The sequence below is a fragment of the Felis catus genome, chromosome A3 (assembly GCF_018350175.1).
Source record: "Felis catus isolate Fca126 chromosome A3, F.catus_Fca126_mat1.0, whole genome shotgun sequence".
In the NCBI taxonomy this organism is placed as follows: domain Eukaryota; kingdom Metazoa; phylum Chordata; class Mammalia; order Carnivora; family Felidae; genus Felis; species Felis catus.
Genome location: NC_058370.1, coordinates 41722440 through 41735997, shown reverse-complemented (window position 1 = coordinate 41735997; position 13558 = coordinate 41722440). Strand labels below are relative to the sequence as shown.

The 13558-nt window shown below is 43.6% G+C and overlaps 1 protein-coding gene across 10 annotated transcripts in view; it reads left to right on the top strand.

The window, feature by feature from the left end:
• The window catches only part of KIF16B (kinesin family member 16B), a 288745-nt gene that overhangs the window by 190464 nt on the left and 84723 nt on the right, over window positions 1-13558 (top strand). For 5 of the 10 annotated variants that reach the window (XR_006595389.1, XR_006595390.1, XR_006595392.1 and 2 more), the window contains 4 exons: window positions 3194-3346; window positions 5231-5327; window positions 6322-6372; window positions 7745-9612. Coding sequence is in view for 5 of the 10 variants with exons in the window: in XM_045053906.1 (XP_044909841.1) it covers window positions 3194-3346; window positions 5231-5327; window positions 6322-6372 (301 nt within the window). In the remaining 5 variants the exon portion in view is untranslated. The remainder of the gene's footprint in view (window positions 1-3193; window positions 3347-5230; window positions 5328-6321; window positions 6373-7744; window positions 9613-13558) is intronic. The other 5 variants (XM_045053906.1, XM_045053901.1, XM_045053905.1 and 2 more) reach the window with 1 other exon arrangement.

The following is a 13558-nucleotide window of genomic DNA, read 5'->3' as shown; positions in this document are numbered from 1 at the left end:
ACCCTCACCCTGGGCCTAACATCTTCTCTGTGACCAGCACTAGTTACAATACAGCATCATCCCTTCGGTCACAGACCACACAGAGCAGGTGCTGATTTCCACCCCTGTTGGGAAACTGAAAAATAGCCCTTTTCCTTCCCTTCCTGATTCACAGTATTTGAAGGAGGCCCCAGGATTCTGTATTAAAAAGGAAATTGCTAAACAAAATTCTCCAGGTGATTCATGAACACAGCGAGCGGTATATTCAAGCACGTGTGGTGATGATTTACTCATGTTACTTTTGGTGTTATGAAAAATAAAACTAGGAACTGGCACTATTTTCATGGTAAAAAAAGAGTATTTATCTTCTCCCACCCATTCCCTGTCACCATGCTTCCCACACGGTAGGTTCTCAGAAGGAATAAGTGCATGAAGTCAAGAACACGTTTTTCTGGTAGCCCAGCAGACGTGATGCCAAGACTCCCAGAAAGTAGGTAGTCTGCCTGGTGTGCAGACATCACCCGCTTTGTTGTCCTGCCCAGCTTTCATACCCTGGCCCACCCTGTTCCTGCCTGGCTGGCCTCGGCAGGCTCTTTGATCCGTGGGCCTCAGTGCGTCCTCTTACAAGAGGGCGGAGGAGACCAGGGGCCTGTGCATTTTCTTTAGCTCCAGACCCCTTGGTCGGTTGAGATCTTACCTGAAGCCCAGGTTGGAGGGCCTGGACCGCTGCCCCCTCTCCAGCATTCCAGGCACCCACAGCGCCTCCAGAGGGGCTGCAACCGAAGCCCAGTCGGCTGGCTTGTAGGAGCCCAGCTTGATACTGGCAGACGCCAAGGATCCATACTAACGACAAAGCAAGACCTGAGGCTGGAGCCTCTCTCCATCATCTTGCCTGAACAGTTTGGGACAACCTGCCTTTCAAATGATCTGCTTATACTGTGGGTTCTATTTACCTTTGCTCTCTGGTAATTCCCTCTGGCAAAACAGCAAGAAATAACAATCAAAAACCATAATGCTATTACTTCGGAGAAATAGGTTGGAGTTTTAAGAAAATGATTGCAGGTATGTTATGTAAATGAAATTGCCGGACAAAGCTCCAGCCCCAGGAAATTTAAAGCAGTGGAGGGCACGCTCTCAATTTATATCCTGCAGTGTGCAGTGAGAATGCCACGTGGGCTTTTAGCTTGATGTCCCTGGCTTTTGTCAACCAGCTTCACTCCCTGGCCATTAGTATTAATACTCTATTATAGCGGATACAGTATTGTGATTTCCAGGGAAGTGATTTCCTGATGTCAGCGTTCCTCCAGAAGCCACACAAAGGATGCTTTTGGCTTCATGTGTTTTGATGGAGTAGACTTTGCTAAGACCTAATTCAGGCCAACAAATTCTGAGCTCTTTGCGCTGGCTGTGATGCTACTGCAGCTTTCTGTGGGTGTTGGTTTTGTGTGTTATTATCTCTCTGGGTTCTCACGGCTAAGCCAGGGCCTGCCGTGCGGCCTGAGTCAGCCGCTTGTGAAATCCCACAAGTGTGAAATTTTAAATTCAAGTAGAACTAGCTTAGACAACAGTGCACTGAACTTGGCTTTCCTTGTTGGCTTCCTTATGAGCAAGATTTAATCCATTCTCTGTCATCTTTTCCACCCAGTGGTTATACAGTCATTGGGGACAAGTGTCATGCAGTTAGAAAGTGGCAGGTCTACTCACCAGCCCACTCTGAGCCACTTCGTCCTCTTGTCTTCATATGTGCTACAATCCTTTCCTGGGACGCCCTGCTTCCCTTGCCACCCATAGAAATCCTGTTGGGGCTTCAGGACCCCATGCCAACAACCCCTTTGCTCTGTGGTATCTTTTCCACTGCCCCACTCCTGAAAGATGTCTTTGACCGACTCTGGTACATGTCATCTTAACTATAAATGTTGGCAGTTACTTGCTTATATCTGGCTCGTTTTCCTTACCATCTCTAAGACTTTGTATTAATATTGTTCCCTTGTTCTTGGCCCACCAACTGGCCCCTGATGTCAATGTTTATGCATTTTTCTTCCTCCTTTGAAAAGACTACATGCTGTGGAAGTTGATGCTTAGTAAGTACTTGCTCATCAGCAGACAGATGAATGGCTGAGTTAGGCTGGGCATTGCCTCCATGGAACCCATGAGTGCTGACCCTGGTGACCTCGTAATTACATCCCTGTGAGTTGAGAACTTGGCTTTCATGTAGGTCCATCAATTTGCTGTTGGTAACACCAGAGAGCTGGTAGGATCATGCTGTGCCAGCATCTGAAGCTAGAATCCTTGAAGTTTGGGACTGAAGGAATTTAGACTAGTTGACTCTTCAGATTGGTGTATGAAAAAATTGAGGCCCAGATTTCATTAACTCGCCTTAGTTCACACAGTGAGGGAGCTGTAGCGCCTATGTTTCCTGGGCCAAATTTACTGGCAAGCTTGGCCCTCTAGCCTCCTGGCCCTGGATCCAATCATACCCGGGCCAGCAGGAGAATGAGCTTACACACACTTGACCTCATATTGGATGTATCATTTATCATTGGAAATAAGTGTTTGGTTCTACAGTGGTTTAATTTCTCAAGATACTCACCTTGCCTTCCTAGGTCTCTCTCCTGTTTCCCTTTCCCACACCCTCTGCCTTAGCCAAAGTGGATTTCTAGTTTTTGTGACTTAGGCCTTTGTTCATATTGCTTTTTGTACCTGGAGAGCCCTTAACCCTCATCTCCAAATGCCCAAATTCCTACGGGCCTCTGAAGATTCAACTTAGAACTGCCTTGACCACGCAGATCCTCCTTGGGTTGGTGGTGGTTAAAAATTCTTTAAAGCATAGATCTCTTTTGTCAAACAGAGGTATGTAGGGGGATCCCCATATGTGGTCAAAGACCAACTGTTTTGTTGAGGCAGGGGTAGGGGGCTCAGAATCCTGTACATCTACCTCAGAGGATTGGCTCAGCACTGTGGGAATATCTTTGCCCTTGATAATTAAACTCTCTCCAACTTTTGAACACCTGCAGCATTGTTCTGAATCCTTCTCATGGCTCGTTATCCCCTGATACCTTGTCTGATGCATATGTGGCACCTTTACTACTAGAAGGTAAAGCTCTTTGCAAAAAGTGTCTAGATCCCCCATGGTTTCAAGAACAATGTCTCACCCAGTGAAGATGCTCCGGAAATACTGTTCATGAATGAATTCATGTAACTCCCATCTCTGTAGATTAGAGCATGAAATCCAGCAGTTGAAGCAGAAGATCTGTGAGGTTGATGGTGTTCAAAAGGGGCATCGTGGGACCATGGAGGGGAAGGCTCCTTCTTCCAGCTTGCCATCCAGTGCTGAAAAATCTCACCTGGTCCCTCTGATGGATGCCAGGTACTGGACATTATAAACTGATGCCAAACTTACATTTGCCATGTGGTTTAATGACTCACTGTACCTTGTATTGTCCAGTGTGCATGTGAAGGGATCTATCAGAGGTGACTAGTGATAGGTGTCTCTGAGATATGTATACTTTGTCTCCATAAATTTATTGCCTGGGGGGAGAGGTATCATTTGAAGGGAACCAAAGATCTGAGGACTGGCCATCCAAACCCAAGGCATTTTGGAGTAGTGTTGTGTGAGAAGGTAGAATTGGAAGGTCCAGGGAAACCACGTCATCTAGAAAGGACTGAACCAAGGCCAGGCTGAGAGGAACAAAGAAGTAGAGTTAATTGAACCATACCCAGAAGAAGGACCTCGTGCTGACAGTTAATTTATGAAGTCATTAATTACAAATAGATGAAGTCTGTTACAAAAACTGTGCCAGTATATTTGGAATGGTCATGAATAGCATATATACCTGATGTTACTATAGTAAAATGGTTTTCAACTTGAGTGGTATTGTAAATTGCTCTGTGACTTAGAGCTTTCAGATAAGTTGACTTAATCATTCTTTGCCTATAAGAAAGTGGAGTATTTTCGTCAACTCCAGCTGTGTCTTGGGGACATTTCAAATTGGGCAGTCATGAGCCCTGGGCAGTAGGTGACATGTATTTGGATATCAAAATGTATGAAGAATGGTATGAGCCTCTGTGGCCCCTTAAATCTAGGTCTGCATCTTCAGTGGGGCTAGTTTAAACTCTAAGTAAAAGGTCCAGAGAAGTAATTCATTTGTAAGTGCCCTTGGCTCTGGGTCAGCTGCACATGATTTTTCTTTCAGTATTGAAAGGTAACTACTGCATTTTATTATCCATTCTTCTGTGCTCTTTTACTTAAAATATTAATCTCTTTGCCTAACATTTCAGGAAATCATCAAGGCATGGTTCATAGTACCGAGATGTTTCTAGGAGTGCACATATGCTTAGAAAGATGAAACCAGATTATTTTTTAGTGTGCTAAGAAATAAACGTGCAAAACAGTTAATTTTAAATAATCCATCTAATCGGTGTCTGTATGGGAGAGGGAGAGTCTGGAGCTAAGCAAGCCTTCCATGTGGGCAGTCTGAGCCACTAGAAAGATTTTAGCTGGAACTAAAATTCTTCGGTCTTCCTGGTTTCTCTGGGTGGATGGTTGCACTTCATACGCGTTCACCTCCATTCTCTAGGGTACCATATATTTAGTTGACAACTGCTTCAGTCATCAACTGTTTCTTGCTTCCACTGTCTTGGCCACATGCCAGGCAGTTTGAAAGGTAGAGGGGCCTTTAAAATATGGTTTCTCACAGCCAGGTGCCTATAGAGAGACACGATGGAGCAGAAACAATTCAAGCCATTGTTCCCTTGGAATAGTGAAGATTCATAGAGATTGTGCCCACTCTCCCCCTCCCCTTTAATCCTCTTAAATGACTTTATGATATGAGAAATAACACTCACAATTTTCCATGTGAAGAAACTGAGGCTTGGTGAATGAAGTGTGGGTTTTCAGAGTCTGGTCTGAGGCCGTGGAGCCTTCTGAAGCCAGCGTCTGTGATTCTCCTGGAGCAGGGGTTCCACTAAGGAGAGCCAGGAGAGATGTGGATGGGATCATGTCGTCTCCCTTTTATTCTCAAGATTCTGTTATTAGTCCACTTCTCTCTTGTTTGGAGAAAACCCAGATCATGAACACATGGCACTGCATTTCTTAGAAAGTAGAAAAATGGTCAAGGTCCCGAGTTGTTATGTTTGATGTTTAGAATGAGAGAGCACCTCTTTTTGAAGGGCGTAGTAAACTGAGGATCTCAGATGCCCTCTGTGGTTAGAAATCTTTAAGTGCCACCTCCCCCATCTCTGTTGTTTGCAGGATCAGTGCTTACATTGAAGAAGAAGTCCAACGACGACTTCAGGATTTGCATCGCGCAATTGGCGAGGATAGCAGTGCATCTGCAGATGTGGCAAGGGTGAGCTGAGGGAGCCAAGCCATCAGTCATTTGTTTTATTTTTTTAAGTTTATTTTTTTTTTTTTAATGTTTATTTGTATTTGAGAGACAGAGACAGAGCGTGAGTTGGGGAGGGGCAGAGAGAGAGGGAGACAGAGAATCTGAAGCAGGCTCTAGGCTCTGAGGTATCAGCACAGAGCCCGACGCTGGGCTCAAACTCATGAGATCATGACCCAAGCCAAAGTTGGATGCTTAACCGACTGAGCCACCCATGCACCCCATCATTAGTTTTCAAGGTGACCTCTCCATAAGTTGGTGGAGGTAGTGGTGATGGGCCCCCTTATTATTGTTTCTCGGTGAGAAAACTGAGATGCAGAATGTTCTCTAAAAATTAAATATAGCTTGGGTGGAGCTTAACATGTTATAAATAGTATTGGTTCAAGAGAAACTTTGTTTATTTAAGAGTTTTGTACTTCTGGGGGAATTCTTAACTGAATATAGAGTCTACTAAAATGCTTTATTTACTTTGACTTATAAAGATTCTACATGTAACATTTTTCCGTTTTCTCCAAAAAAAACAACCAATTTCCTTAAGTATTTAATTTTGCTTGATAAATTATCCTGAGTAGATATATAATTTTGCTTTTGAGAAGATACGTATATGCGATGTTGATTTTTATCAAAATAGAAACATTTCATTCCTATTCCTCAAGTTAATAAGGGTCCTAAGGAAGTTTTATTTCATTTATTTAATTTATTGAATTTTATTTAATATGTTCATATTATTCTTAGAATTTTAAGATTAGGAATAGATGCTTCAGTTCCCTTACAGGCAGATGGAGTGATAGAGTCATACTTACCTTGGGAATATAAATTCTATAGAAGGGATGTCATTGTTGAGTAAGTATGTTTCTTTAGAATTTTGTTCCCATAAATATTTCTAATCAAATCAGTTTCTTTTCCCTCTATGAACAAGCTATAATTTAATATAGAGCGCTTTTTATTTTCTTATCAGGATAATGAGAAACTCCACAATGGCACCATTCAACGTAAGCTAAAATATGAGGTAGGTAATGATTTTTCAGATTGATAAGGTCGCCTTAAATTATGGCATGCTCGTGTGATTAAATTTTCTTAATGTTTGGTTGCGTAATTAGAATTTTGAAGTCCCAGTGAGATTAATGGCTAATAGGGAAGGCAAGCTATTATATGGACTTAAAATTAAACGGAATCCTGCAGGTTGAAAACTGCTTGGACTTTATTTGAATGGCATGTAACTGTGGTGGAGGCTCCTTGCCCAGTTTTTCATTTGTAACAGTATCCTTTCCCCTGGTCTGCATTTAAAAGGCAGAATTATATAATCAGAATCAGATATGGGGTTTGGAAATGAAACTGAACACTTCTCAATGTTTTAAAAACCCTGCTCATTTTATGGACTGTGAGTTGGCAGTAGTACAAAGGACATACTCTCGGTTGATTAGCTTATTTCTCTGGTGGATTGTCAAACCAAGGTTTATTTGGGCATACGATTTGTAAGGTTTTACTTGTAGTATTTTCTTCCACTGAGGGACCGGACCTGTCCTTCCCATACATTCCTAAATTAAAAAACAAAACAAAACAAAAACAAACAAAACTAGGTGGTAGAAGTCTTACAGATGGCGCCCATATATTACAGAACAGAGAACAAGAGGTGAAGGGCTGGGTGTCCCACAGGAGGCTTAGCTGACTTTGGCCACTGCCACGCCTCCACCCGTCTGGTCCAGTAATGACATTGTCTTCCTCTAGACATTCTTCTCTCTAGCAGATAACCTTGTGAAGTGTAGGACATTGCCTGTTATTTCTTTGTGTCCACTGTGCCTGGCCTGTAGCGGGGAAGCCTTTCACAGTGCTGGTTCGTAGCTCTGGTCACGGCAGTCTAACCAGGGCAGGCATAATTAAAGATTCCCATGAAGTGAACCAAGAGGCAAGAGAAATATGACTGAGGTTGCAATACTTGTCAATTTCCTTTTGGCCCTGTCATCTGATTTTCATTAAGTGTGCCCTGATTACTTTTACATTTTGGACATACAGTCATGGACTTATTTTCACAACTAATTCTGACCTTTTGCAAATTGAGTGAAAGATCTTAGGATTTATTTTGGAGCAATTGAAATATTAGACCAAGAAGTGGATACTGTGGATCAATCCCGCACAACATATTTCTTTCAAACACTTGGCAATTTGTAAGATAAATAATATGGAAATTGATGTCCTGTGTGTGAATCAGATCATCCATTCTTAAATCATGTATCAATCAATATGAATAGCTTAGGCTTTCGATTTAACCTCTGCATTAATCTGCACAATGAAACCAATGACTGCAGGAATCTTCATGTGCAAAAAGGTTTGCAAAAGGTGCTGCCAACCCCCATTTCAACTGTTTTTGACATCTTGAACAGAAAAGGTATCTTGCCCCGCTGCTGCCCAGAGATGTCACTGGCCCTTCCGGCAGAGAAGAGGGGAGGGAGGTGGAGCGGAACAACCATCCGGGTCCTCCCACGACACAGAGCATCTCGGCGTCTCCTGCTCCCTCCTCAGCATCGTGCGAGAGAGCCCACCAGCGAAGACATCGGTCCTCCGTACACAAGGTGTGGCAGAACAGTGATCATGGATACGGTCATCCTGAGTGTGCAGGCTGTTTCCAACCAAAACGTTTCAGTCTACCTGAAATCACATTTCTTAACGAAAGCAACACCAGTGACACAAAACATCAGCATCGGTTCAAACATCTCAATGATGTGATGGCTCATAAAGATAAACACAACTTGGGAATCGAGTCCAGCTGGCCTTTGCTGCAAGATTTGTCCCAAGAAGTGCCTCTACGTAATGGAAGCAAGCAGACCAGGCAAAGCAAGTTACTCTGCTTGGCCCTCTCTGAAACGGTTTCTGGTGAGGAGGGTGCCTCCCACAGCGTTCCTCAGCATGCACCCACCGGGAAGTTTTGTGGTGAGCAGCAAGTCGAGACAGAGTTAGATGCTAAAAAAGCTAACTCTCCACAGTCCCTGATAAATATCAGGACAGAAGGAAACAGCAGGTTGGGCTATTTTTACCACAGGCTGGCAGACCTTTATAAAGATACCAGCAGTCACCTGCTACAGGCTGGCACAGAGGTGATCCGCCAAGCCGGGCATATAGGGAACCTGTGTGACCCCAGGGGGCTCACCTCCCATGTGACGACATTTATCAGAAGATTACCATTTCTGAAACACTTTCCCCTGGACACGCCCCTGAAGTCACAGCAGGCATCATCAGAGCCTTATTCTTTCCCCAGAGAAGCTCAGGCTGGCAGCAGGGATCCTGAAGAGGCAGGAGCCGCCAGGCCAGCAGAGGGCACTATGCCTTTCAGAGCATCAGGCCTCACTGCTGCCTCTGCTGCTGCAGGATCCCCAGACTCCTCCGCAAGCTCAGTGCTGCACCTAGAATCTGAAGATTCTGGAAGGAGACCCGCATTTAAGCAGACTCTTGTGCGATTCCCAGCCCAGATGCTGAAACTTCAGGAGCAGCCTCTAAAAGACTTTCTTGAGCATGTGGCTTGTTCCGTACCAGAACTCTCAGGCGACATAAAGGAAGTCAAAGGTGTTTACTGGCTTGCTGTTGCTAACTGCACAGAACCTGACCCTCAGCCAGCATGTTTGCTTCTGCTTCATTCCATGCTATATGCTTTGGTTCTGTCAGATAACCCTTCAGCCTCAATGGGCATTTTTCATGCTCTGCCTCTCTCTGGACTAGAGGAAATCCAAGTCGGCTTTGGTGGGCAGAGCATCAGACTCTTGGGCTCTGCAGAGAGTCTCCTGCTCACCGTATTTAGTTACAGCAAAACCCTCTGTCAGCAGATTTGCGGTGACCTCCTGTGTGTCCTGATGCCCGAGTCTGACGCTGCTGTCCGCACTAATCACCCTTTGTTCCAACAAGATCTGGTTCAGCTTTCTCTTGACTGGAAAGCAGAAATCCCTGATTTAGTTTTGGCAGACGGTGTTCGGTTGTCATCCAGATTCCAGGATACCTTGGTTGACATGATTTACTTTCTTCATGGAAATATGGAAGTCAACATCCCCTCTCTGGCAGAGGTACAGTTACTGCTCTACACGACAGTCAGAGTCGAGGGTGACCCCGGCCAAGACAACCTCCAGTCGTTAGTCCTTCTGAACACCCACATTGCCCTTTTGAGGGAAGATCGAGTTTTCTATCCCCACACTCAGTCTCTAAACACACCTTCTCCACGAGCACAGTTTGATGTGACCAGATGTCGTGCTTTAAGCGAATTCAGGTATGTCGTCGTTCCAGAGAAGGAAACCTTGTCAACCGTCCAACTTGTCTTCCCAGAAAAACTCAGACTCCCATCAGATTCAAAAAATAGCCCAGCTGAGCACTTTGAAGGAGCCCAGAACGTCCATTTGTTCCCTGGCATGCCGTGTCCTGAGGGCAGTCAGAACGTGGCACCCGAGGTCTGGAAACTGACCCTCAGCTCTCAGGATGAGGCTCTGTGGCTCATCACACACTTGACAAGGCTCTCAGGAGGAAACTTATAAAAATACTTGGCATAATTTTTGAGATTTTTAATAAAATGAACATTATGAGAATAGTCAAGGACGCGGAAAGGCTCTGTGTACCTAACTGATTTGACACTAGAAAAATGCAGACCTCTAAAATTGAAAATGTAAATATGTTAAGTATCTACAATTAAAAAAAAAGGCGGGGGTAGCAGAGCACTGATAAAATATCTTTATCACCACCCTGCTTCCTTTTCTTGAACCTCAGCCTTGTAAATTTGGGTCTGCCTCATTATTTGTTAGGTGATTAAAGCATTTCTGATTGTTTTTGGCTTCACGTCGACTTCTAGTAGGGTGGCTTGGAATCTCTGTGTCTGCTGGATTCCGGCAGGCTAATTTGTGCTGCTTGAAAAAGTGCCCGGTTGGCAGTGACCTTCACTGACATCCTCCGTTTTAGCCATGATTAGGACAGCTCTGTAGCAGAGCACATTAGTAATGCATCAAGCTTCCTGGAAGGACCCAGGGATTTAAAATACCCTCCTCTCACTATAATACATGGAATGGAGACAGCACCACATGCCCTGCGGTGTCTTCTTCCTCAGTTAATTGCCTTTTCCTTCCTCCTTTCAGACTTTTTGACTATTGCTTTCCAACCTATGTGCTTTCAACTCCTTACTTGTTGGTTTAGTTTTGACTACCCTTCCCCCTATGCCACATGCCTCCCCACATGCCAGGACTTTCTCCGAGCTTTTATATTTCTGTCCTGGAAAGACTCTTCATCTTCAAGTCTGGCTTTTTCTAACGGCTTCTGTAAGCAATCTTATCAGCTGCAGGGTCACCTCAGAAGGCATTCGGCTCTTTCCTCTGGCCGCCCTCCCTCTCCGCCTCCCACCTAACACATCATCACTCTCAGCTGCTGACCAGCGTGTTCTGCTGGCCCGAGCTGGTCCACTGGCCTGCCTTCTGAGATGAGTCATGCCCATGGCAGTCTCAGGTATGTCTCTCTTCACAAAGTATGATCTGGTACTCAGCTCCCTCCTCCTCTGTGAGAGGCTTGAAACTGGGCTCTTCAGAAGCTCTCTCTCCTCTGAGTGACCCTTTCTTTTTTATCCATCTCTGTTCAACATTCCTATGGGGAATTGCGTTGCGTGTCTTATATTTATTAGCTATTTCATCGGGTCCTAGGTTTCACAGCCAGTGTTCTCCTGTGTCTTGGATGTGTATGTTCTACTAAATTCCAGAGTCTTAGAAGGAAGGAGGTGGATTCTTCCCTGCTCCATCCTCTCTCTTCCACTTCTAGCTGGGATCATGATGAGCTCATTGTAGCTACTCATTGAATGTTGCAGGCAGTTGAGCAAATCAGCGATTCCATGAAGCCATTTATATTAGCCTTGGCATGGAGGGGTCATTCTTCTGTTCTAGCGAGACCTTTGGAGGATGTACAATATAAATGCCATAGCCCTCTCTTCATTTCTACTCCTGATCACTGATAGGGGCAGTGTCAAAGCTTAACCCAGAAACTCACCGGCTCCCTTTGGCCACAAAGTACAGACCTTCCTTCTTTCCCCCTCAGAACTAACAAGCTACTTAATGTGTTCTGTGCTTCATCATTGATTTTCCTCTCCCCAGGTGTGGGGAAGTAAACAGGAAAGGGCAGGAAACTGGCGAGTGTGTTAGGATCTACACACCGGTGGCTGCTGTCTTATCTGCAATAACCATGTAGAGGCTTTTTGACTTTTTGAGGCAATAGGGTTCAGATGTTTTTAGGTGGAGCTTGTTTTTGTCACTTCCACCCTTCCCCCCTTCCCCCCATGCACATATACACACCCTGTTGCCTTATAAATGAAGGGTTTTGAGTCTCTGATGAGGATATCAGTAAAATTAGTTAGCTTGTCATGTTTTTGGCCGGAAGATCTACTGTGGAAGGAATTTCTTAAATGAACCATGGTAGCCTTCTAATATCTTATCAATAATTTTCACATAACTTCCCCCTTTTTTTGCTTTTTTCAGAAAATACTTTCTTAAAAATTGCCCCATTGATTATTTTCTTAAGTATCCTTAATAAGCACAGAACTAATGATCATGAAGAACAGAGGGAATGAACTTTAAGATGTTAGCAGAGGGACAGTATAGTTGGGAGGGAAACAGTACATAAGCAGCATAAGAACTTTAGCAAAGAATGAAAAATATTAGACAGACTTGCTTGTCTTCATAGATTTAAAAAAAACATAATTCTATGTTATAAATTATGGTCTTTAATATTGTTCGTAGATGGAGCATGCAGCAAATACAAGCATTGCATAAACATCCTATTATTCATTATAACATCTTCCGTCTGCTTTATGACCCAGGTAGGCCACAATGAGGATTACATTCAGGTCTCACCACATAATAGAAGAGGCCTCCGGCAATTCAAATTTTACATGTCTCTTCTCTCACCTAAGCATACTTTTTATCTTGAGATCAAGTATGTTCCCTGATATGAGAATTTGATTTACTATCCATGAAGTAAGTAGTAAGGTTGTCATACCTTAGGCTGTCCCTGTAGAGGCCAGGGGAGTAGTGTTTGTGCCATTATCCACTGTGGCTTTAATCCTGCAGGCCTCCCTCTGTCTCCACTGCCTCATTCTTTAGGAGTTCTGGACCTGTGATGCTACTATAGGGAGCAAGTGTGAGCATCTCCATACTCAGCCTAATGGGGGATCGTCTCAGTTGTAATGAGTTCTTGCATCAAGGAAAAAAAAAAAAGGTTCATACATACTTTGTTCTGTGGCATTTTCATTGTTGTAGCATAGGCCTAAACATTTACATTGTGGAACTTGTTAATGCATTCTAGACAATACCTCTTTGAGTACTTCGAAATACTGATTTCATCTGAATTTGATTAAAATCCATTTTGTTCACAGCTGCCTGTTTTACAGAATTGTGGTTGGCAGGGTGAATTTATTCAGCCCTTGTTGAAGAACATTTCAAAACAGTTTGTCTTCCCTTTCTCATTACTTAAAAAATGTAAGTGCATCCCTTGGAGAGAATACTTATGCTTCCCAAGTAATAATTACGGTAATTTTTATTTACATTCTTTTTCCTACATGATTTCAAGTTTTGAATGATAAATAGATTAGAGCACTTTTATTAATGCTTCTTTGAAGGTCAAGCAGTCTTACTGGCTAGGCCAGTGTCTAGTGAGGTTATTTTGTTAATTGTCTTAATTTGCATGTTAGACAATTCTGATTCATTATTTAAGATATCTTTTGTGATAGGTATTATATCAGTCAGCTCTTGCTGGGTAACAAACAACCCATAAAAAAATAAAAAGCTTTTATTTCTTACTGATGGTTGTAAGTAGGTTGAGGTGGCTCTACTTGTAGGCTACGGATCATCTGAAGTTTAGATAGTGTTGGTCTACTCCTGATGTCTCATTTTGAGGTCTGTGCTGCAGGGTCAGTGGCCATAATAATGATGACAGAAGCACAGAAGATGCTGATGCATCATGTCTGCCAGTGTCCCACTGGCCAACACAGTCATGCAACCAAGTCCAAAGTCCAGGGGCAAGGAACACTCGATCCACCAAGAAGCCATGGCAAGACTGGATATATGCTGCTGCAGGGAAAAGAAAAATTGGGACCAATGGTTCAGTCTGCATGGATATATTATGTCAAGGTCCTAAGGCTCTATTTAAAATAAAATTCAGATAAAGCTTGTAGGACTTCTCCCTAATGGAAG